Source organism: Aythya fuligula, chromosome 9, assembly GCF_009819795.1.
Source record: "Aythya fuligula isolate bAytFul2 chromosome 9, bAytFul2.pri, whole genome shotgun sequence".
NCBI classification, from domain to species: Eukaryota; Metazoa; Chordata; class Aves; order Anseriformes; family Anatidae; genus Aythya; species Aythya fuligula.
Genome location: NC_045567.1, coordinates 9,513,656 through 9,538,745, shown reverse-complemented (window position 1 = coordinate 9,538,745; position 25,090 = coordinate 9,513,656). Strand labels below are relative to the sequence as shown.

The 25,090-nt window shown below is 42.6% G+C and overlaps 1 protein-coding gene and 1 non-coding gene across 5 annotated transcripts; both read left to right on the top strand.

Annotated features, from left to right (window-relative positions):
- The first annotated feature begins 436 nt into the window (after positions 1–436).
- Positions 437–20,960, top strand: ATG16L1 (autophagy related 16 like 1). 4 transcript variants are annotated; one of them, XM_032193032.1, is made up of 19 exons: positions 437–691; positions 1,102–1,195; positions 3,443–3,548; positions 4,570–4,643; positions 4,842–5,093; positions 5,954–6,019; positions 8,010–8,096; positions 8,844–8,900; positions 9,094–9,141; positions 9,859–9,961; positions 12,587–12,692; positions 12,812–12,882; positions 14,365–14,436; positions 16,458–16,578; positions 17,397–17,502; positions 18,019–18,168; positions 18,519–18,566; positions 18,916–19,017; positions 19,458–20,960. In XM_032193032.1, exons 1-19 carry the CDS (start codon positions 577–579, stop codon positions 19,549–19,551), a joined length of 1,872 nt encoding a protein of 623 aa, XP_032048923.1. In that variant the 5' UTR covers positions 437–576; the 3' UTR covers positions 19,552–20,960. The 4 variants fall into 4 exon arrangements, with proteins under 4 accessions (XP_032048923.1, XP_032048922.1, XP_032048925.1 ...); XM_032193031.1 differs by having other exon boundaries at positions 8,007–8,096; XM_032193034.1 differs by lacking the exon at positions 9,094–9,141.
- Positions 10,206–10,476, top strand: LOC116492798. The gene has a single exon (XR_004253629.1).
- Positions 20,961–25,090: the final 4,130 nt, after the last annotated feature.

Sequence of the window (25,090 nt, the reverse complement as noted above, 5' to 3'; positions counted from 1 at the left end):
CCCTTCCTGCCGGGGCGCTGCCTCCAACCACCCCGCTCTCAGGGGGGCTCGGGCACCCCCTCCCCTCACTGCACGGCCCGCCCCGCAGCCGTGCGCATGCGCCTCCCCCCCGGGGCGCCCTCTCCAAATGGCGGCGCGGGGCGGCCGCCGCAGCTCGCCGCTCTCAAGATGGCGGCAGCGCGCGCGGCCCGCCGGTGGGGTGGGCGCACAAAATGGCGGCGCGCGAGGCCCCCTCTCCTCAGCAGGGCGCCCGCCCGCCCGGTGGCGGTGATGACGGTGGCGATGGCGGTGGGGCTGGTTCCGCGCTTACCGAGCAGCCGCAGCGCTGCCCGAGGAGGGGAGGGCTGGCGGCGCGGGGGCGGCGCTAGGCGGCGGCGAGGGCAGCCGCTGTCGCCATTGCGGCGCGCCGCTGCGCTGCGAGGGCCCCTGACGGAGCTCGGCCGCGGCGCCATGGCGGGCGTGGGGCGGCGGCCGCGGGAGCCTCGGTTGTGAGAGAGAGAGAGCTCCCGTCCCGCCGCCGGCCGGACACAGCCTCCGGCGTCTCCCCGGTGCTGCCGCCCCCTGCGCTCCGCGGAGATGGCGTCGGGGCTGCGCGCCGCCGGCTTCCCCCCCTGGAAGCGGCACATCGCGGCCGAGCTGCGGCGGCGGGACCGGCTGCAGCGCCAGGCCTTCGAGGAGATCATCGCGCAGTGTAAGCGGGCGCCGGGGGGCTGGGGGCCTCCGCTCGTCGCCTTGTCCGAGGAGCGGCGGCGGGGCGCTGCTCGGCTCGGTTTGTGGCGGAATAAGTGATAATAACGACTTCAAACTTTGGACTTCTTGCGTTTAATCGGATATCGATGCGCTTAAGTAACAGCAGGCTCCCTACAAAGCTCTTGTAGATCCAGTCCCTCACAGCCTCTGAACTCAGGGGGAGTTCTTGGTGCTGTTGTTGAGTGCTGCCTTAGGCTGCTGGCATCAAAGCGGGGTGCTCGTTAGTGTGGTACAGGCTTACGTGATGTTTTGTCACGTCAAAATAATTAAGGATACTAAGTTTTAGCTGGTGAAAAGAACAGGGTGGGAATCTGGTTTTGCTCTTTGGTTATTTTCTTATTGTCGTTTCAGATAACAAACTACTAGAGAAGTCAGACCTTCATGCCGTGCTGGCTGATAAGCTGCAAGCTGAGAAGTATGACATGCAGAGCAGACATGAGATCAGGTATTTAAAACCTCTCCTGTGTCGGTCAGCTGTCTGTCCTGTGAGTTGTAACCCGAATCACTGATTGATGCATTGTACAGACAACTTCTAGGCTATTACAGTAAGTTGGAGTTAAATGAAGTGAAAAACATGTTGAACTTAAAAAAAAAAATAAACTAAAACTTTAAACGTGATAAAGTTGCAGTACTTTTACATTATGTGGTGGAGAAAGATATGCTCATGTTTTAGACAGGAAGTAATTTATCGTGAATTCCAAGTATGGAAATGGACCAGGTTGAGCTTTTATTTCTCCTCTCTTTGCCTATTGTTAATACCTAATGAATATGACCTGACTCTTGAAACTGTCTAATCTTAAAAGCATTGCAGAGAGAGACTGTTGTCTTTGGTTCAGTCTGGAGGCTGTGTTACTGTGTAGAGTAGGCAGTGGAGAAATGCATGATTGTGAAATGTCAGTCCTAAGCAAGCGTCTTACACTTAAAAAAAAAAAAAAAAAAAAAGAAAACACAGGATCGGCCTGCTTTTAGCAGGGTTTTATCGGGAAACTTCCTTTCTAATGTGGGAATAACACTAGTGCTGCAGGCAGCAGTCATGCTGCTTATTTTGTTGGCACTTGAATCCACTGCAAACCAGTATGCTAGCAGTGTCTCTGTTGTCTGGAGAGCATGCAGATTCCAGCAGGTAAGGACTACTGGGTTCTTTTCTTGGTGAAGAAAAAAACATTGGTTAGCTCAAAGTTACTTGCTTCAATAAGAATTGCTGCCTCTGAAGTTATTTTTGCTGTATGACGCAATACTGTATGTGTGTCAAATAAATATGCCTGTTGTGTACTACTACCACTGGTAAGGAAAAAAGAACTGATTCTCCAGGAATTGTGGGCAGAACTTCAGTGTGTGGCCAGCAAGCTGGAGTTAATACCTATGGGACCGTTCTCAGGAGCTTTCTGATGACTGTAGTTGTCTGGAACCAACTGTGGAATTTCCATTATGGGAATCAGATTCTGATTGAACTCCTATTCCAAAAGATGAGACTGAGAGTAGAAGAGGATGAGAAGAAATGAACAGCATATTCAAACTAAATACTAATCAGAATTCTGATACTGTCCTTGGAATACAACCGTTTGTTCAAACGGAATGAATTTCCTAATACTAAATAGTTGAAGAAAAATGCTTTTAATTACCATAACAGAAAGAAGGGATATCTAGTTCTGGCTGTAGATTTATGCATGGTCAGAACTATGGGACCTGTTGGATATCACCACAGGAGTTATCCTATTACCTGTTCAGACAAAGACTTTCTAGAAATGCAGTGTCTTCTAGTACACCATTGGTTCAGGGTTCAGTGAGGTGTTTTTTATTTGTTTTGAGAAGGCCACTAAGTTAATGATACCACTGTGGGATCTTCCAGCTTCTGAATCATCATCTGCTACCCTCTGGGTTGCTGTCACATAGAATGACTGCGGAAACAGATGCTTGCGATTTGCTTGCAATGATAGGAATAAAATTATTTTATTGAAAAACTGTGATTTCAAATGCAGCCGCTCAGAGTCTCTGTGCACGTGTGATACATGTGTGCATGTGCTTTTAAAAAGCTAACTTCTGTCTCTGTTCTCAAAGATGTGAGTGATAACGTTTACAATCATAGCTCTTGGGGTGGGGGAGGAGGGAATTGGCGTGTATTCAAAGACAATAATAATAATTTAAAAAGCTTCATACCACAAAGGGCTAGAACACAGTTGGGACAATAGAGAAGTGATTTGCAACACCTCGTACTGTAAACCCCCAAGGGACTGGCTCCCTAGCTGGAGGCTCAGTCCACTATGGCATGCTGTCTCCAGATACTGAGCATCTTCAAGGTCCACCAGGACCCTCTGAAACAAATCTGATTTGGTAAAACACTTCTATTTCTTTCAGCATTTGGAGAGTTTACTTGTAAAAGTTACTTGCCTTGGTACAAATTTAAGCAAAGACTAGCTGTCTTTCATTTGAGTTTCAAGTCTATTTTAGGAATGTACAAAAAAGGTGAATGAAGTCCTCAGCAAATTTAATTTTACGATACCGTATAAAGGCATTTTGGTTAGTGAGAGTTATAATTCTGTGAACTTTAGCTGTGTTTTAGTTTGTTATGGATGAACTGTATCTCAGCAGTGTAGAAAACCCAAGGGAGATAGTATCCTGAAACCAACTGTCAAAGGCATGGAAGCAATCGGATTCTAGTTGACATCTCTTCTTTCTCTCTCTCTAACTGCAGTCCCGGACATGACGGCACATGGAATGATGCTCAGTTGCAGGAACTGGCACAGCTGAAGATAAAGCATCAAGAGGAGCTGACAGAACTACATAAGAAACGTGGCGAGGTTAGAAAGTCCTGTAGGGTTGTGTATGGTTGTCCTGGTTTCAAACGTGGCCCTTTATAAACATGGCCTTAATTGTACCGAGTTGCATTTTTGGATGGGGAAAATGCCGAGACTCCACCAACAGAGTTGGGTGTGTAAAAACCACAGAAGTGGAGAGCATAAATTGAGGACATAGTAACTGGATGCTACTCAGACCTTTATAGGGAGATGGCAGTGACCCAGGCAAAGTCATGCTCCTTTGATCACACCTCACTGGAACTGTAGAGAAGTTCTAGTGTCAGTAATCCTGAGCTTCTCAAAGAGCGGGTAGCTTTCTACAGGAAGCACGCATTGATCAGTCAAAACGCTGAAAATTCCTTTTCCCCCAGCCAGGTATCCTGAGCCATCTACCCAGGCAGGCCATCTTCCCAAAATAGTCTTCCTTCTTCCCAGGCAGCCAAGGCTCTGTGTGCTGTAGGGCTTTCTGCTACTCACTGCCTGCGTAGCTGTGAGCTGGTAGCAGCAGTTCCTTGGTGTTGACCTCTGCCCCTCTGTTTTCCTGTGCTCTGCAGAGACTCCCCTGGCAACTTTATTTGCAGGAAAGCTGTTTATGAAACACGTATTTACCATATGTGTGTTGCACATCTGCAGTGATGACTGTCCATCAGTACTGAAAGACTGATGCTTGTTTGATGGTACTTACTTGTTGATTTGCTAATTTATCGGTTTCTAGTTACTCTTGATTTTTTTTTCTATTTATTTTTTCTGTAAATACATTGTTTGTGGCTTTATTGAAGAAACTTGGGGGAAGAGAGTGAGATACCAAAGGGCCATAACTTTTTGAAAAATCATTTATAAAGTAGATTGTAATCCCCTGTGTGATAGGGACAATAAACAAATTGGTATAGAAGACTAAGAAAGAAGAAAAGTATGCTTCGTGCATTTAGTGATAGATTGGTCTGTGCTCTCAGTGGGAACTGCTCAGTTATTGTCTAGCTGGCAACACTGCATTTTTGTAATGTAAATTTTCTTCTCTCCATAGTTGGCCCAGTCTGTAATTGATCTGAATAACCAAATGCAGCAGAAGGACAAAGAGATGCAGATGAATGAAGCAAAGTGAGTAGGAACAGTGACTTTCGTGTGGTTGGTTTGAGACCCAAACTTCTCTCTGGGTAATTCACATTAAGATATTTTCTAGGAGTCTTATCTCTGGGCTAAAAACTCCTTTGTTGCGCATTGCGCAAATAGCAGAAAGGTGATGGTATAGGTCCCAGAGGAGATCCTCATTGTTTTGTACATTTTGTTGTCCTTCAGGATTGCGGAGTATTTGCAAAAAATCTCTGAACTGGAAACAGAGTGCCAGGAATTGCGTAGCAAACTACAGGATCTTGAGCGAGCTAATCAGACACTGAAAGATGAATATGATGCTCTCCAGATCACCTTCAATGCCTTGGAGGAGAAACTGAGGAAAACTACTGAGGATAACCAGGAGCTGGTCTCACGTTGGATGGCAGAGAAAGCACAAGAAGCCAATCGCTTGAATGCAGAAAATGAAAAGGATTCAAGGTGAGATTGATCTCTTTTTTGATAAACTACTTCCTAGTACTCTTTTGAATAGTTAAGAGTGGATAAAATAAAATCCAGCTTTGATTTCGACACCTACGGATTTATGCACAATGCAGTGAGAGTCCAGAACTTTGTGTTACTTCCTCTGGCCAGTACAGTTAAATGCTTTTTGAAAATATTTGCCTTTCAAATGAATAAAACATGTTCTTTTGTTTCTTGAGCAACAATGGACTATGGACTAAAGATCATAAATCAAGCTGGCTTTTCTTTTTCTTTTTCTTTTTTTTTTTGTAGTATTAGGCTTGCACTTTTTGTTTGTCTTGAGTCTTGATAATACTCCTAGTTTTAGCCTTTTTTAGCCTAAGCAATTTTTTGGCATTCTGCTAAAAGGAGGAGTTGCCATGAGACTAAATTGTGTGTAAAAGCAAAGAATTTTTCTTCCACATTACCTCTTGTTCAACAGCTAATGATACTTGGAGACCAAGGGCTCTAAGACAAATATCATACTATATGGTAGTTCTGTATTACTTCAACTAACGTAAGCTTTTTTCTTTAAAGTTCTTGCAATTATTTGGTCTGAGCAAACCTGCAATTATATGGGTCATAAAGGGCTGCTGTGCTGAAGGTATGCTGTAAGTGCACTTTGCCGTACAGTCTAGCTCAACTATTGGTCTTGTCTGTGGCTGTTCACAACAAGAAAACTGCCTCTCTTGCTCTGAGTATCTGGAAAAGCAGGATAAAATTAGGGCAATATTCTGACTTTTTGAAAATCTTAGGAAGCCCATCAGAACTGTGCACAGTAATCTTTGAGATGAGATTAAGGATTTTTTTTTCAAACAACCATGTTTTTCTCTTCTTAGGAGACGACAAGCCAGGCTGCAGAAGGAGCTAGCAGAAGCTGCCAAAGAACCCCTGCCTGTTGAAACGTAAGCAGTCCTGATTTATGGAGTTCCTCTCCTTCATCACTTCCTGCTTCAGTTTTATGCAGATGCATGATAAATTACATCTTTGTTATTTCTAAATTTGGTGATGTGGAAGAGTGTTTAAACTTCGGTGTGAAGTCAGAAACGTACAGTAACTCTCTCTAGTTGAATTTCTGGAAGAAGGAGCTCCGTTTTGACTAAGAAATGTCTGGACTCAGAGTCCTCAGAACAGTTCACGCAGTGAATATGTATTCCTATTGTGGTAGGAAAACATTTGTTACGTAGTGCTCTTGGTCTTCCAAATAGTTCTGTAATCATGGAGCAATACATGTTGGAGAGACCTGCATTTCCTGTTGGAACAGGCGCTGTGTGAGTTGAGGTGAAAAGATACTGATCATTTCCATACTGGAATAGGTTTATACTGTGGGGGGGGGGACGGGGGAACTAGAAAGATGCAGTGTTATTCTTCCTGGCAATCCAGAAATAAGCATCTCAAGTCTACCGTTCTTTGCAGCAGCCAGCTGCATGTGGATTTTCACTGCCATGTTTATTCCTGGATAATCTTTAATCAGCTGACTGAAATGGGAAATTGGTGGTATATGTACTTTGTACCAGGTTGATAAGGTTATAGGGTATTAACCCCCTCCCCCTCCCCCGCCACGAGTCAGGACACCTCCCGCTAGACCAGGTTATACAGAGAGAGGAAGTTTGTGTGATTTTTGTGGCCACTTACCCTGTTAAGCTTCTTCCTCTCCTTTATCCAAAGTGAGACTTTCCTATGCTAGGGCTGAGCTGAGAGGTAGCTGTGGCACAATGTCCTGAATATTGTATTTCCTCTTGTGGTGATGATGGTCTCAGTGTTTCATAAATTATTTGTTTTGAGATGCTAAGAAGCTGGAAAGAAGCCCATTTAAAAAAAATACTTCTATGAATTATTCAAACTCTGCTTCACAGATGTTCTTGATTTCCTTTTGATTTCATAATTTTAGAGGGTTTTTACTGTATAAGTATGCTGCTTACTGAAAAGGAAAACTGCAGAAGTGCGCTGTGATGTTTAAATTCACTTCAAAAATGTGAAGCTAACACGGGAAGTTCTTTTGCTATATACCATGTTGATATCTTAAGATTTTGATTTTAAAAAACAAATATCGCCAAAACATGCTGGTATTCTACAGAAATACCAGCCTGTTACTATCAGACAGGGTAGGTATTTTCCATCGCCTCCTCATACCTGCTGTCCTCCAAAATCTTAAAAACTGAATCACAGCCATGTTTATTGAATATGAGATTAAAAATGTTCTCATCCTCTTCACCACTTTTGCAGCTGAGATAGTCTTATCTGATGGCAGGCATTAGTTTATTCGTACTTAAATGCCAAATTTAATCTTCCTGATCAGTCAAATGCCATCAGGTTGACACAGTATGTTTTAAAATAGTTTGTCCTGCAAAATCAGCAGTGCTTGAAGGAAAAGCTGTAGCCTGTCAGTGCCTGTGATAATTAATGGGAGAAAAACCTTCTGGCATTCACTGAACAGCTTAGCTGGATTAATTTATGGCACATAAATTGGAACCTCACAGTTCTGTTCAGTTATATGCTGATGTGTAAATAATGTGGTGACCCAAAATGTGCTCACGCTTAGCGGAGCAGTGTTTGAAGTTCAGCAGTACAGAAAGTATTAGGACCTAGTTGCTGTGGATGAAGGGGAAAGCTTAAGCCCTTTTGCTTACCTAATAAAGCCTGGTTTTGGAACAGAAAAAAAAAAAAAAAAAAAATGTAAATAGGGCATTACTATATTTGGGGCCACAATAACTCTGATCTACCTCTCTGATCTCTTGTCTTCGTCTACCTCCGTGTCACCGCAGCTGAGTGAACCTGGATGTGGGCTGGGGTCAAGCAGTACCAACCATTCAGTTCCTGTACATCAGCAGGCGGCCTCTATGGGAGGCTCCGTGTGGCTGGTTGGAAATGAGGTGTTTTCTCTTACTTCAGCAGGGATGATGATATTGAAGTGCTTGCGGATGAAACCTCTGACACAGCTGAGGAGACATCTCCAGTGCGAGCTGTTAGCCGAGCATCCAGGTTTGTGCACAGAGATTTTTGTACACTCAGTGAGGAAGAACAAGAGATTTAGAACAATTAAAGGAACGATGTTGGGAATATTACTTAGTTTTTACTCCCCTTTATCTGGAGCACAGTTCAGTATTTCCACCTCCTAGGTACTTCCTGCTTTCCAGTAGGAAACTCGCTCCAGGCTGTGTTTTCCGTTACTGTGCTCTAGATCTGCTGTGTTTTCCCTTTGCTGTTTTAACCAAGCTAAACTAGCGTCTGAAAATCTGTAATGGTAATAACAAAGGTTTAAAACTAAAATGGGCAATGAAATGGATACTGCAGTGCCTATTCTATTATATCTGTTCCTGTGCAAGGTATCAACGTGGCTTTGCAAATAGCTGGGCTTTGGGATTCTATTGAAATACCGAAACTATCTTCACCTAGATTAAATTCATTCTTTCCTAAAATCACAAGTGGAAAGTAAGAGGGAATTAGAAGAGCCTGGATTAATTTGATTGAAACTTAATACTTGGCAAATTGTTATATCTAAAATCGGTAATTCACGGAGTGGATGCTGAGGGCAGTTGAGGAAACTCCACTCACAGTCGTAGTTTGGTGACTTGTATACTGATGCCTGCCTTTGGTGTTTTCTGACTTGGGATTGGGTCTGTGGGGGAGGGAGTCTTTCCAGAGACTTGGTGCTATGAACTGTGTTTGTCTTGATCTTTATTTGGAGAAGCTATTCACAAGGTTTAAACCTGTCCTCCCCTCCTTCAGTAAGCGACTCTCCCAGCCAGCTGGAGGCCTTCTGGACTCTATCACTAATATCTTTGGGTAGGTTAGAACACTTTCACCTCCTTGTTTTATGTATTGGTTTCAATGTACACCAAAATCTTGGTGATGCAGGGAATACAAACGATTTCAGCCTTTCTTCTAGCTTCTGCCTTTCTTTTTTTTCTTTTTTGTTCTCCTCAACTTCCTGTTTCTTCCATCTTGCCGTGTGCTGACCTCTGACCTTTCCCTCCAGTCTGTCTGAGTCTCCCCTTTTGGGACATCAATCTTCTGATGCTGCCAGGTGAAAAACATTATCCGCTCTTAGTCTAGCATGTAAATGTATTCTGTTGAATTGACATGGAACCAACCCATTATCCTGATTATTTTTCAGATATTGATATCCCTGGCTAGAAATTGTCTGCAGTTAGAGACGCAATGAGCCCCTCTTTGTGGAGAGAATATGTGGGATTTGCTCTTAATTGCCACTGCACTTAGCTCCTCTAATAGGGTTATTTTAAAAATAAGTCTTTGGGTTCTGTGCTTAGTGTCTAGAGTGGAGCCAGACCTTTGAAGTCAAGCTCTCCATTAGGTGGATGGTCTTTGCTTAAGTGGTGCAGCCTGAGCTTTTGACTGGAGCATTTTGCTGCCTGGAATGTAGTGCTGCAGTCATGTTCAGTCTCCCTAGACACAGTGACAGAGCTGCAGTCTCTCCAGCTAAACTCAGCTGCAATCACTCCCATGTTTCTTTCCTATTAGAAAAAGATGTCTGCTTCAAGATGAGGTCAGCAATCAGTTCTGGTAACTTCTCTGGCATACTGTGAAATATCTAAAGCCGCAAGTGGATGTAGTGCTGTATGATAAATCTTTTTTGAAAGACTGGATAAAAGAAAGTAAAAACTCCACCCCCCTTTTTTATCACTGTACAGTGTAGCTAAGTGACAGGTACAGATCTGGATGAATTCAGGAAAAACCACGTTAATTAAGTTTGTTTGTAAAATATTTCTTTGTTTCATCTCAGGAGACGTTCCTTGTCCTCGTTCCCTGCTCCCCAGGATAGTGCAGAGCCACATCCGGGTGCCAGTAAAGAAGTGAGAGTGCCCACTACTGCAATATGTGTCTTTGTAAGTACAGAAGGAATTCCCATTGCTACCATCTCTCTTACTGTCTTTGGAGAAAGTGAATCCTATTTGCCTCCTGGATGTTGATCTCCTGAAACCGATTCCAGTGACATTGCCAAACAAGAAGGAATTCTTGATTTTTGTAGCATAGTTCGGCCTATTGAATTTTTAGCCCAAAAGCTTCTCAGAACCCTTGCATTCCCAGGCGTGGCTCTGTTCCACGTGTCCCTGATGTCTGTTTTGCTGAGGTCGATGATGACTAGTAAAAGGTCTGATGGCACAGGGGAGTTACACCCCATTACCGTCTTGGCTCCCAGCAGTCCTTGTTCTGTCATGCCATAGTCGAGCTATGACTGAGGAAGAGGAGTGCTGACAGTTTGGGATTAATTCAGTTCCAGTTCTCCACAGTGAAGGGGTTGTGGCACTGAATGTCATCCAACAGACGTGGTTAAGAGGAGCTCGTGGTAGTGGGGTGTCTTCATTGGTTGTGTGTGATCTAAAGTTTTCAAGCTGAGACCTCCTTTATGCATTGCTGTGGCCTCACAAGGCCAAACTTAAATTTCTGTGATGGGTGTTGTCTTTGGAATGAAATGAAAGATATTGTGGTGAATTGTCTTGTAAAATAAAAAATTGTTTGGACATTCCTCTTGAGTTTCCGCAGGCAGTCCATCAGAAGCTTTTTCCTATGCTACCACAGATATGAAAGAACTTGATTTTTATTTTCATTCAGAAAAACAGAGCGGCCACATAGGTAGAGCTCACAGCAGCATGGAGGCTTGTGTGCTCCTGGCCTGCTCTGTTACCTTCTCTAGTGGAAGTTGTGCAGTGGAGGGAGCAGTAGCTGTGTTACCTGATGGTGAGGATAGGACCATAACCTAAGTGACAGCGTGGAGCTGGCTTGAGTAGGGAGCTTCACAGGAGGTGTTCCTGGCTATGGTATGTGATAAAGCCGCTCTCCTCCTCTGGCTATGTACAGCAAGCGGAGCTGATTAATAAATGGAAATACTAAGTAATTTTGTCATATGTATGAGGTGTTCAAGAACCATGTGAGAGGCTGTTTGTACTTTTCTCTGGATCGTCTGTAACATCATCTGAACTTCTAGAGCAGCGCAGTGTGGGGGGGGGGCAAACCACAGTAAACTCTACTGACCCTTAATCTCGGCAAGGTGGCAAATGCTGCCCTGTACTAATTCCCCATCGTTGCAGCAGGAGTAGAAGCTGCCACAGTGGTAAGGCTGTCAGACTGGCAGGATGGAGGTGATGCTTGGCTAGCAGTGCGATATTGAAAGGGAAAACTGCCTCCTCATTTCATGGCAACCCATGTGTTCCTTCTGGAGATGATCTGTGTTACACTTTAGAACCTGGTTTTGGAGCCCAGGTGGAACGTGAGGACATCTAGGTCCAGTAGAGCATTCCGAAAATGAACGGAAGGAGTCTGTCACATGTTTGGCAGGTGCTGAGAGTCTTGGATTCCAGGGAGTGTGGAGGGCTCGTATTTGGAGAGAGAAGCAGAAAAGGCTTGGAAGGGAGGAGAAGGTTGTCTCTTCATCCAGCACTGTGGGATGTCATTTCTGAGCAAGAATTTTGACTAATTTTGTCCAGAATGGCTCTCCTGCACTTCTAGAAAGACCAGGATTATTGAACTGTGATGACCACTAAATATGAGCTGACAGAACAAGTTGAAGCAACAAGTTCCAGAAGAAAAAAAGTTTCCAGAAAACTGATTTCACAAGAACGTTTACTGACAATTCTTTAAAAAATAAAAAATAGAAGTACAGCAAATGAGGGAAGAATGTGGTATTAATATTGTGAGGAAAAAAATGGGTAAGTACTGTAAGGCTGTAAAATTGTCAGGGGTAAAAAAAAAAAAAGGGTTTTGATACTAACATTACCATTTTTTGAAGGTCAAGAATCTCTATTAAGTGGCCAACCCAAGCTTCAAAACATCACGCTGTGCAAAAGCTTTAAAAAGTGCTTTTAACACTGTGCCTGTTAATAGGAGCCACGGCTTAAACCCAAGTTCCCTGTGAGAGAAGTGTTGTTCCAAGTCACAACCATGCTGGTATTATTTAATTGCAGTCCAAAGCTGCAGCATCTCCAATAGAGTGCATGAATGCACTTAATTTGTTATCGTGTCTTCAAGCAGACTTTCCAAACTCAAGCCTGACTTGAGTGTCCTGTGGTTGCATAAACTGGCTGGATTGTATTCCATTGCTGGCTCTAGGTGAAGAAATAAAAAGTTAAATTCCTTCTATGGCATGTCACCAGTTAATGTTTTCTCTCCCTTCCTTATTTTTTTTCCTTTACAAATGAAAATCAAAGCTGTAACTTATAAAGACTGCAATTACAAAGCATTGTAAGGTTTCTGGTAGTTTACTGTCACTATTAAGCCTTTGCTAGTATTTTCCTTCACAGGCTCTTGATTCCTTTAAATAAGAATCAGCCTTTTTGCTCTGTTTATACGCCATCAACCATAATTTCAGCCAAGCCTTTATTTCCAACGTGCTTCTGGAAGATTTACCACTGTAGTTCTGTATAGTCTTTAAGTTCTGTAGCTTTCTCATCCGTGGGCTTTGGGTCTATGCTAAATCCAGTTTGGGTGGTTGTTCTGTTCCTCCCACTCCTCAGGATGCACACGACGGGGAGGTGAATGCAGTGCAGTTCAGCCCTGGCTCCCGTTTACTAGCAACAGGAGGCATGGACCGAAGGGTTAAGCTTTGGGAAGTCTTGGGAGGTAAACGTTTTCACTTTGGGGTATTGTGGGGGTATTAAATAAACTCATTTTATAGTTCACTTTGTGTCAGCTGCTGTTCTAATCCACTGCTTAAGTTTTGTTCATCTTTCTCTGTGCAGATAGATGTGAGCCCAAAGGTTCCCTCTCTGGTAGTAATGCTGGGATTACAAGCATAGAATTTGATAGTGCTGTGAGTATCTGCAATATCCACTGTTTGTAATTGGGTATGAGTTAAGAACTTTATGTTGTGTTCTGCTACCAGCATTCTGATGCTTTGAGGAGTTAATTAAGATATGAGTTAAGACTTATAAGAGTTAACTGCAAATATTCCAAAATTGTACAAGAGATGAGCTGCAGTCTCAGTCTGTGTCGTTCTGAACTTAGCAGCTCAGATGCAGCTCAGACATCAGCTTTTATGGGCTACTTTGATAAAATGCATTAGGCTTTGTGTAACATCTGAAATCAGTCTTCTTCCCACTAAAGGTGACATAACAGCACTGAGGCTTTACTTCTGTGAAGCTTTTATTTTAACGGGTGCTTTGCTGAGGTCTGTGATGAATAGCAGAAAGTCTCATTGTCTTGAGCCTTGCATTTCCATTACCTTTTGTCGCAGCAGTTTATCACCAGTCATGCCACAATACTGGTGTGACTGGCAGTGTTTGCTGACAGCTCATGGTATGCTTAGTTCTTGTTAACCTAAAGTATTGGAGATAGGATTGTGATCAGCATCCACCAGACCTACTTGAAGGAATTTGGGGTCTTGGATTGTTAACTCTGGACATAGGATCCATCTTTTCTGCCAGGGCTGCTCTGTAACACAATGCATAGAGAGTAGACCAAAGCTGAAGTAATTTCATCAGTTTGGTGATTCTCTGTGCTGAACTTTACTGACACACATCTGTAGCATCTCTCCTTTGGGTGTTAACTAGCTCTTTAGAGGTTTGCTGGGGTGGTTAACCTGCACGATAAATTACTTCTGATTTTTATTTTTTTTAAGATGAACACAGTTGAGGTGGGAGCTGTCTGAGGTGAGATGCTGATGGGCTTTAAGGACTTTTTTTTTTTTTTTGCCTCACAGAAGTCTGAGTTTCTCAGGAGTAGAAGTGTGAATCTCGCAGTGAGCACTTTTCATCTGGGATGACTTGGAAGAGCCCTAAGCCTAAAGCCACACACAAATCTACCTGTCTGTCCTTGAATGGATGTAGTTCTTGGAATCTTAATATGTTAGAGTTGTAATGAAAATGGCAAGAATTGGGCCAGCTCTCCTCTGAGGAACACTGATATTGGGAAGGTTCTTCCCTGTACAACATGACAGCAAAATAATAGATAAGGGTGAACTAGAATTCAGTTCCTCACTGCAGCAGCTGGGGGCAGAAGAAGGAGAAAGTACTTTCTGGTCTGGTTACTGTTAACTCCTTTCATCTGTAGTCATGATTCCACAATTCACTGTCACTTTTTGGTGAGAAGTAAAAGCTACGGCCTTCTAGAAAGTTGTCACACTAGTTTTCCTTGCTGGTGTGTGCTTCCTAGCTTTTTCTTTTTTTTTTTTTTTTTTTTTCCCTGTGGCAATATAGCACCTAATATGGCTCTAATGACTTACTGGAAATACTTAATACTTTTCATTTCCATATTGACTAGCAGTAGTAGTTTTAAATTAATCTTGTGTTCGCAGGGTTCTTACCTCCTGGCAGCTTCAAATGACTTTGCCAGCAGAATCTGGACGGTTGATGACAATCGATTACGGGTGAGTCCCTTGAAGTCAAAGAGCTCGGGCTGTTTTTGTCCTGTATTTCTAGTTTTGTGTCTAATGGAGCCAGTATAGTTTTGAAAGCTGGTCACTTAGACACTTTCAACAATTCCTTTTGTTAAACAGATCTTTATTTCTCTTTAACTAAGAAGTCTTTGCAGCAAGACCTAACATAAATTATTGGTCTCTGTGTAGCCACACATTTACTTAATATGAAACTTTACATCCCTCTCTGTGGAAACGTAAATGCTTCTTTTTGCTCTTGAAGAGCTACTTAAATATTTTAGCTTTAGTCTAAGGAGAGAACTACTGAGGAAGGGTTTGCAGCAAAGGGGTTTGTTTTTGTGGAAGTCAATGCAGTATTCTTAAGTCCTTGGCCTACCTGTTAAAGGCAGCGAGCCTAAAGGTGCTTGAGTTTATTCTCAATATCTTTTTTGAAAGATTCCTCCTTCGTACTCATGTTGTTATCTGACAGTTTAGCTCATGTTTAAAGAAGGGTTTACTTGTGACTGACCATTTAAAAAAAAAAAAGTCTCTTTTCAGCTTTCTGTAAGGCTTTGTTTATTACCATTCCTATGTACACTTTTCCTCAACTTTTTATTTTAGGAAGATGCTACTTTGATTTGAATCCTCTGGTACGTCACATGTGAATTATAACCTACAGCTGCATTGTAATCCACTGGGTAGTTCCCAGTCTGAGGAAGTCAGGCCTTGTTTATGAAAGTAAAGAATGCATCAGGTTCTTTTGCAGCTTTTATTTGACTGCAAATTCTACTATTGGTTGCAAATTATTGTGAGTAGAAGTTTAGCAGGCTAGCAATTACTGCAGAGAAGTTAGTTATCCCCACAAGCATCTATCTAGCTTCACAATATGGTCCCATAGTTTTTCTGGTAGTCTCGGTGACTCGTGCTTTCACTGCTCATTTGCTAGTGCTGAGAGAAAATACTGCATTGTTTCAAGTGTGTGGTATGGATTTGTCATGCCTTGCACGTGAGCAGGAGGCAGTGAAGCTGAAATCATGGTAAACATTGCCACAAATTCAGTATTTAAATGCTAATAAGTATATGTAATGACTGCATCAACAGCAGAAAAGAGATGTGGGTCTTCCTTTCTGGAATGTGTCCTTTCTTGAGAACCGTGGTCTTTACGGGATGATGCATTGCTTCAGAGTTTATTGTGGATTTAATTGTTTTTTTGTGTGTTTTTTATCAAGCTTTGCTCACATTCCTTTCTCTTCTCAGGGTTGTTCTTCTGTATTTCCCATCCCGGATTGCTTTGTGTAATTTGATAGTCCTTTGAGTAAAAAAAAAAAAAAAAAAAAAAAAAAAAAAAACTTGATTATATACCAGAGATTTCTCTTGTGGTGGTTTTGTTTTGTTTTTCCCAAAGTTTTTAACTTCAGTCACTCATTGTTTGTTTTGCGATTTGGCGTGTAAATATTCAGCAGTTTGAAGTGAATGCAGTTCATGTTCCTCTTAGCCCCAGAGAGCCTTCCCCTGCACTGGATGAAAACAAAGGCAGTTACAGAAACTGCTGTAGGGAGTTTTTTCTAAAATCTTTGGTTGTCTCAGCTTCCAGGTTCGAGCATGTTACAGCAGTTGAGACTAGATATCCTGCCATATCCTTGAGAGAATCTCATTATAAGAACCTGAAAATACCATGTCCCTTTTCAGTAGTGCCCTCTCCTCATTTCTCCTGCAAGGCTGTGTTGCAGTTGCCATCTACCCGTGAAATTAGGGTGTAATGGGGTGTTGTGAAGGAGAACTCACAGGTTCCCTGGATAGCTAAAGAAATTGCAGCCATGGGTGGCCTGTGTCTCAAAACTTCAGGCTGAGCTCTGCAGTACTTAACATTCCTACTCAGTGTTGATCACTGTTTATATATAGATATTTTTTTTCGTGCAATGCAGTAGACATGCAAATCATGACTTAAAGTTGTGATGTTGTTGTATAGAATCGGTAAGCTATGAGAAAACGAGCAACTGTGCGCTTTTACTGTGTAAATCTCTTCTCCTCAGCACACTCTGACAGGTCACAGCGGTAAAGTTCTGTCAGCCAAGTTCTTGCTGGACAATGCACGCATTGTTTCAGGAAGTCATGACCGGACCCTCAAGCTCTGGGACCTCCGCAGCAAAGTTTGTAAGGATGCCTAACTTTTCAACCACATTCTCTGTTTCTAGTGGATGCAAGTGGAAGTCTGCCATAAACTAGATAATTTCATCTTCTTCTTAGTCTAAAAAAGCAAAAGCCAGCAGCCATGCTATATTCTGTTGTTATTCCAGTAATCAGATTCTTTCTGCTTGTTACCTAAAATAAGAATAAGAAATCATGTATGCAGGAAGCACTGTTAATGCTATTACAATAAGAGCAGCTGTGTTCTGTGAGCTTTCTTTGTTTGTCAATCTGTGGAGTGGGTATTTTAGTCTTCCACTAAAAGCTTGGAGCCAACTCAGTTGTTTATTTTTTTAACCCTGAGGTGTATGGAATTATCTCTTGGAAATGTGCCAGAATGTATCAAACGAAGGAGAGGCTCAGATTCAGATTTTTTTTTGTGAGAAACAACTTATCTTCATGAGAAACACCTTATTTCCTAATCTGCTCTTCTCCTGGTGGCTCCTAAACTTACTTGAATGAGAGAAGAATCAGGATTCAAGGCTATCCTAATCCATACCCCAAACATAGGTCATGTTGACAGTTTCACATTCTTTAGCAGTAGCAATTATAGCTAGCTAAATAGGAAGTGGAAGTAAAGCAGCTGTCCTGGGAGCATTTAAAGGGATTTTAGATACAGCAAAGGAGATTGAAAAGGGCAAAGAGGTTGCTGAAGACTTAAGTCAGGATTATTCTAAGATAGTTTGACTGCTCTGTGGGCACTGCTCTGTGTAGCTGCTATGTTACGTGTGTGTATTGTGATTATTTTCTGACTGTTTTCATCAGATCTGATTTATCCTTTTCAGGTATAAAAACAGTGTTTGCAGGATCTAGCTGCAATGACATTGTATGTACCGAACAGTGTGTAATGAGTGGACATTTCGATAAGAAAATTCGTTTCTGGGACATCAGGTAAAACCTGAGAGTGCGTACACTGCAGCAATAGCTCTAGAATTGTCCAGGTGTGAACTGCTAGGCCGCTCTTTCTCAGTGTGGAAGCTGGGGAGACTGTTCTAAGTTTTAGAAAGCTAGTGAAAAAAAACATTTGTTACTGCTCTTATTACTGTTTTTTTTTTTTTTTTTTTTTGGGGGGGGGGGGGGGATTTTTTAGGATGGTTTTTTTTTTTTTTTTTTTTTCCTGAAAAGGCCGTCTGCTTCATTGCAGATATTGTGCATTGGTCAATACTTGCCTCTCGATGTTACTTAGTTTTTCAGAGGGTGGAGTTGAGAGGGAAATAGGGTCTGGCTGTTGGCTGGTATTGTTGCCCACAAAGTGGGATCTTGCTGGGGAAAAACTCAAAATGTGAGAATAAGCCAGTAATTCCTTCTCTTCCTCTTTCACATTAAGATAAGTCAAGGTTTTGATGCAATATTTTGGCTTCTGGACTCTGGTTTACTGTTTTCTTTTTTCTTCCCATCTTCTCTTAGGACCGAAAGCATAGTAAAAGAACTGGAGCTGCTTGGGAGGATCACAGCTCTGGACCTGAACTCCGAGCGAACAGAGCTGCTGACCTGTTCCCGTGATGATCTACTAAAGATCATAGATCTGCGGGTTGGTGCTGTCAAGCAAACATTCAGGTGAGTGTGCTCCCCTCAAGAACACTTGGAATCTCAAACCTCTGGGTTGCTGATCGCTCTCAATGTTGGATTTTTTCAACATCTCCATGGACTGCTTTGTCCCCTATCTTTTTTTTAATCCCACATTGGTAGCAAGGTTCTCTGCAGTTTAACAGCAAAGCTCTGTTATGGTGTTTCTTTTCATTTGTCCCTATAAAGTTGGTAGATGGGAAAGATAAAGGAAAGAACTACTTCAGATATGATTTGTGTGTGTGTATGAGAAACAGGAATTGTGATAAAGGGGTACTGGAGGCTATTCTGAACCATCTTCCTATAAATGATGTTACAGTTATCTGATTCTAATTTTTCAGCGCCCAAGGGTTCAAATGCGGCTCTGACTGGACGAGAGTTGTGTTCAGGTAAGGTCAGATATACGGAAGATATCCCCTGATTAAATCTGATCCCCAGCAAGTGATTCATCATGCTTGGCTGTACTGTCTCCATTTACAGCTAGAAAAACTTTGCACAGAACTTGTGATTTGCTCAAGCTACCTCTTATTCAAGGCAGTGTATCTGTACGTGTTGATCAACTTTCTTGGAGGCTTTCAGATTTATAGGTGCTTTTGCTCTTAGCAGGTGTTAACATAACTTTTTAAAGAATGTGATACCAAGTTACTTGCTTAGGAAGTTGAATGTGAAATGATGATTTGTGCTTATAAGTTGCTGACTTGAAGAAAATGTTCTGTGTCTTCTACTCTGACCTGATAGCCCTGATGGTAACTACGTGGCTGCTGGTTCAGCTGATGGGGCCCTCTACATTTGGAACGTGCTCACTGGGAAATTGGAGAGGACTCTTGCAAAGCATCACAGGTGAGGGGAAGCTGGCCATTTAATCTGAAGCAGGGACCTAGGTTGTGAACCTTGATGAGTGATGAAAGAGGTGTAGTCACACAGCTTTACTGGTCATGTTGGTGTGCAAGTATTTTAATTCAGTTTCTTTGTGAATTCATGTCAGTATTCTCTAGATTGACCAAAGGTTAGGTTTGTTATTGTTTAACTTCTTAAATTGGCATATGATTCTAATAAAGTACATTTAACGTATTCTGAGAAAAAAAAAAAAAAAAAAAAAAAAACAACAAAACAGTATCCCTGTTAGGCTATTAAAGGCAGGACTATCCTGAGGGCTGAGAATAAAAGTGCTTGTTCTTCTGTAGTCAGGGTACTAGAATATTTCATTCCCTTGTTAAGTGCTGTTGTGGAATTAGCTTTTGGTTTGTTTGTTTTAAACTTATACCTGGCTTCCCTTTCAGTTCTTCTATCAATGCAGTCGCGTGGTCGCCAGCAGGTGCCCATGTGGTCAGTGTGGACAAAGGAAACAAGGCTGTCCTGTGGGCTGAATTTTGACTGGACGGAGGGTGGAGGGCAGAGCGTCCAGCGCCTCTGGGTATGGCGCTGCTGGTCCGTGGCCAAGCAGAATGGAGACCCGAGCCCAGATCCATCCGGAGCGGGGATATTGACAAGTGCATGGGCTTCACTTTCCAGAGGAAAGTTCCAAAGCAGTGGAGAAGGAGCCTGAGTCAGAGACTTCTTCTGGCTGTAACCACGCTGTGGCACTCGGACTCAGCAAGGGATTAGCTGTTCTGGATGGAGAATGCTACTTAGTCATGCCTTTACGTACAGTAGCTATGCACCAAGTGGAGCTGACGATCCTAGTGGGGTTCCTCACCAGACAGCTGTGCCAAATACTCTATCACACAAATGTACCTACAGCACTTCTGAGTTGGAAATGTTGGAAAGAAGTTACTCTGTATGCTGGCTTAATACATGTCCTGTCTCCTGTGTTCCATTCTTGTGGCCTAGTTAAGGTGTGGGGTGAGAAGATCCTGAAATGTGGATGGGTCCTAGGCAGGCTGAAGTGTTGGAAAAGCTTTTGTAGAGTCTCCAGTAGCTCTGGCAGCTCTGCCTTGGAGTTATCAGCTCAATTCAGAGCTGCTCTGATTCTGACACAGGTTCTCCAGTGCTGTCATGCAAACTCCTATCAGTTTTATCTGATTTTAAGGAAACTGTCTGTTCTTCAGGACTTATGCACCCTTTTGTTAAAATGCTCCTCAACAGCTGGGGTACCACAAAATAGGAGATTTTAAATCCTTTTACTCCACAGGCAGTTGGGTAAGTGGGTGTGACGAGAGAAGTTGAACTTCTGCCGTGCTGCTGTGCGAAGGAATGTAGTCATACTGTGACTTCAGTACCAGAACATAGATGTTTGGTCCCTCCTTCTGTTCATCCGTCCTGTCCTGGAGGCTGTCAGTAGAACACAGGGGAGCAGCGGGTTTAAATCTCAAATCCATTGTTTTGGTGCTGGCAATTCCAGGCCTCTTTTCCCCTTCTTGAGCACATGTGCAATATTCCCGTCTGCGCTGGAGTCCTCTCTCCGCTATGGAGCAGCATCCTGGCGTTGTCCCTGTTAAAGCATCCAAAACCACAATGTGGCTGGGTGCGAGCTACCTGGTGACTTTATCCAGCCAAATCTATCCACATCGTTTGGGCCTCAAGACAAGCCACCAGCGTTTTATTGCCTTTTTATTTGCACTTTATTTTCTTCTCTCCTGATTGTGTTTTACTGAGGAAGCGTGTTCTGTGGAGGGGCTGGGTGAGTGGGCAGCTGCTGTAACAGGCATCTCACTAACCTAGCCTTTTGCTTAGGCACCTTCTGTCGAGGGGAATTGGAGTACACAGGGCAAACTTTTTATTTATTCAGCTGCCCATAAGAACTTGATTGTAAATAAACCTGTGTTCTGCTTTTAAAAACCCCACAATGCTCTGATTCATTTTTGTGTGTGTGTTTGTGTGTGAGATGTTCTGAATGAGCAAAGGGTGGGAACAGAAATGTCTCTGTGCTGCTTTCCTGATGAATCGTAGGCTTGGGTTCAGCCGCATTGTGGGATTTGGTGTAAAGGGGGAAAGAGGATAATGCTCTTAGCTTCAAGCTGGACATCCAGCAGATACAACCTTGTTTTGCCCTGTCTCAGGAATGTTGTCTTGAGACTGAAGGAAGTCTCGTCACGTTAAACAAGTGCCGCTGTCCTTGAAAGGTTGGGGTATTGTTGGGTGTTTTGGATGTGTTGCTGAATTGCAGAAATTACTTCTATTCTCAGAAGTGTCTGAAATACAAGGCTTTTTATCCTGTGGTGCTTTGACTGCTACCTTCTTAAATTTTTAATCCTGTGATAGGAGTCGCATGCTTTGGAGAACACAAAACCCCTTGTTGAATAATGCTCTGGTTCCTAATTCAGAGCAGTGAGGGAAAGCCTTCAACTGCTTTCGTTAACATACGAACATCCAGATACACCCATGAGCTCTTGCTGACTGCACTCCTTTTGATAAGAAAAAGAAGCCTTCTGGCCAGCTCTTGGAAGTGAGAACTACAACAAAAAGAGACAAAACGCTGCATTTCTGCAGACAGTGCTTTTCCCTTCCGGCCATTGCTGTGGCAGAAAGCCCTTCTCAAAAGGCACCTACCAAGAGGCCAGGTGACCCTGGGTTACTGCAGGAAAGCAGATCACTAAATGACAAGTCAGCATGATGAAAGATTATTGGGAGATTAAGCTAATTAATAAAATCTCAGTAGGCTCTGCTGAGAAGGATCAGAATAGGTTTAGGACATCTATCATTCAGGCTGCTACACTTGTATTTTTCTACAACATGGACATATGTTCTTAAACAAAGGGCTTCATTTTGCCTGTTGATGCTGTTATGAAATAGGTTAATATTCAACACTCTCAAGGATAATGGCTAGCTAGCTAAAACCTTAAGCAGTGTAAGTGGAAATTCCTTGGGACCATGGTTTCTAGGAAATTCCAGTGACCAATTTCAGCTTTTTTATTTTGCTATAGTTTTTAGTTTTATTGCTCACTCTTCTGGTTCAACCTGCAGATGGAAGAAGAGAAAATGAAGGTACCTGCTGCGCAGAGGCTGTCACGTACTGCTTCTCTGCTAAAGGTGGAGCTGCACTTCAAGTGGTTGTGGGTAGGGGGAGATACCTTTCTTCAGACACACAAAGCATTTGTGTTATGGGGCAGCTAGTTCCAAGCTGTCTTGGAGACATCTGCCACATGTGCCCGCATCTCCCAGGCCCTCAGAAGAGTAGTAACAGGAATGCCCTCCTGGGGGGCTGATCATCTTGCAGTGCCAGCAGCACAGACTCTTAACTAACTCACCTTTTTGCATTGGTACTGAGTGATTGAATAAAATGGGTTAATTTTGTGGGGTAATTTGTGAGGCCTCTTCTCTACCACCTACAAACAGGATCTAGTTTTCCATCAAGAACTCACGTGAATTTCCATGTTTTAGGGCAGGTTGTTTTTTGTTTGCCAGAGCGGTCAGTAAGCTCCCCAGATAATCCACCTCTAGATAATAAAATGTGGTAACAATTTTTGAAAACACTGACAGAGCTGAGGAATGCTTGTTCTGCATTCATTTTTTTATTTAATTTGTGTATAGGGGCCTCCAGATTCAGGCAAATGTTGGTGATCATTTGCACGAAGCAAGCTTGATCTGTGACCACAGGATTGTGGGCAGTGGAGGGTGCTATTCGGGCTGGCAAATGGCGAGAGCATGACATGATGTTTGTAATCAAATTAAGAGATGCAGCCCAGAGAAAAGCTACAGCTGTTCATGGAGCTTGCAAAACAAAAACTGCATGCTGTGTAGAATATCAAGACCAAGATCACTTTGGGGCGGGGGGATAGGGGGAGCATTCTTGGGACATTCATGAACAGTAAAGCTAAATTGATCAAAATTAAAGTTTGTGTGTCTTGCATCCTCGGTGCTGAGCTTCACTTTTTGCAAGCAAATTGGGGAAAGGAGGTGTACTAGCGAGCAATGTATTTCCCAACAGCAAGCCAATGGGGTGTTGGTGGAGCAGTAACAGATAAGCTGCCTAGTGATTGAATTAATATATCGTTCATAATGTTTGGCAGCCCTTTTTAATGGCATGTGTTTATAGATAGTTTGTAAAACAGCAAATTAACTCCCTTTTTCATAAACAGCTCTCCTTTGTTTAGCTTCTTATCAGGCTGGGTGACTTGCAACCCTAGGAAGGAGAAGATAGAGGAAGAGCTTTAGAATAAAGCTGCTTTCAGTAACCACCCTGTTCTATGTAAGTCTGCAGTCTTACAAAGCATGTGATGATGACATTGTAGACCTGTTCATTGACGATCTGGGCTTCCTTAGGTAATGCTTTATGTTGCTGACTTAACCACTTTCCAGTTGAATCTTAGGCCAGGTACAATATTTGCTGTTGGAGGGGGATTAATTCTTGAAATCCTGGAAGGACGCAACTAGAGACGTGCTTTCAAATCCCCTACAAATTGTCTTCCTTCTTTGCTAAGAGGTTAGTGATTTTCTCTGGTCGATGGGAAGAAGCATAGGACACAACTGCGTGGAAAATTCATCTTTCTTCAATGGTTTAAGAGTTCACGACTTTGTCCTGTGGCAGCTCCTGTGGCGTTCGGAACACAGCAAGGTATTTAATGTTATTTGATGGTTTGTTTTTTGGGTCTAGAGCGTGAATAGGGTGGCTGTTTGACCACAAATGATACTCCAGACTTGGAAAACCTACTTATATTTCATAAAATACAGATTCTCGAGCAGGTGTAATGCCTGCCTCTGATCTCCACCTTACAGTTCTTCAAGCGGTCTAAGGGACGTATTTCCTTTTTCTGCAGCGTAGAATTTGCAAATACGCTATAGAAACAGTTTCTACTCTTGAAACAGTTTTAAAATGGAAAAACAAGTAGGAAACCTGAATGGAGGAAAACTGCAAGCAGTGATACACAGTCAGACCAAAGTAGGCTGATTCCAAAAGTGTGCAGAAGGGAACAAATAAAACACGTGAAGCATCATCCTTTCCTGATGCTGCCTCTCAGCTTCAGTGTATTACAGGGTTAGGGTTGCACCTGGATCATCCTGTCCAACATATGTCAAAAACCTTTTCCCTCTCAATGTCTAATCCTGTGAATCTATTTACCTTGTTGATTTCTAGAGCCTTCTGCAGTAACGCATTGTACTCTTGTATCTTGTGTTATATGGGTAAAAGATTCATTTAATATTCAATTTACTGTCCACTTAATTGGATGTTGCTAGTTTTTGACTTAAGACCAAGTGAAAAAAGTCTCCATTTTGTGCCACTCAGGTTTTCTGCACCTCTTGTTTTGACATTTCTCCTGTCCTTTTGGTCCTTCTACTCACTTTTTTTTTTTTTTTTTTTCCCCTGAAGAATCTTATTCCAACTTTTTGCTTTGTTTTTCAGTGCAAGCTGTTCCTTATGCCCTGGTTATACTTGTTACCTTCCTGGGCAAGTAGCTGGGCTGTTATATTCTTAAGGTACTTTCTGATTCAAATTCAACGATATTCTGAAAGTGATGGCTTACGTTCAGTTCTGATTTAGGAAATTTACAGTGGTAAAGATGAGTTCTCATGTTGGGTTTGGTCTGACTCTTTACCAATGTATACCACCTTTCTGGGTCTAAGCATGCTGGCTCCAAGATGCTGATATACCAGGGGTTCTAAAATGGCATAAACATTCTCTGTTATGCTCTTGGTTAATTTCCTAATAACTTTTCTGATTACGCCAAGGCTTTCTTCCTGCGTAGTAACAACTGACTGTACATGTCAGACTGGTTGCATTTTCCTTGAGTGTAATACTTTGCACTTGCTGTCATAGAAGAATATTTGGTATTTTGGTGCATATCTGGTCTCTTTCATGATGCACTCCTCCAACTTAGCACAGACAACTTTTTGACAATCAAAGGTGGTTTTCTATTTGTGGGCAGACTATTTGCTCCTTATCTAGGCTTTTTTGCATTCATTCAAGACTACATTCAATAGTAAATATCCCAGGTCAGATGCTGCTGTGCCATTGTCTACTTGCAATGGTGAAAAT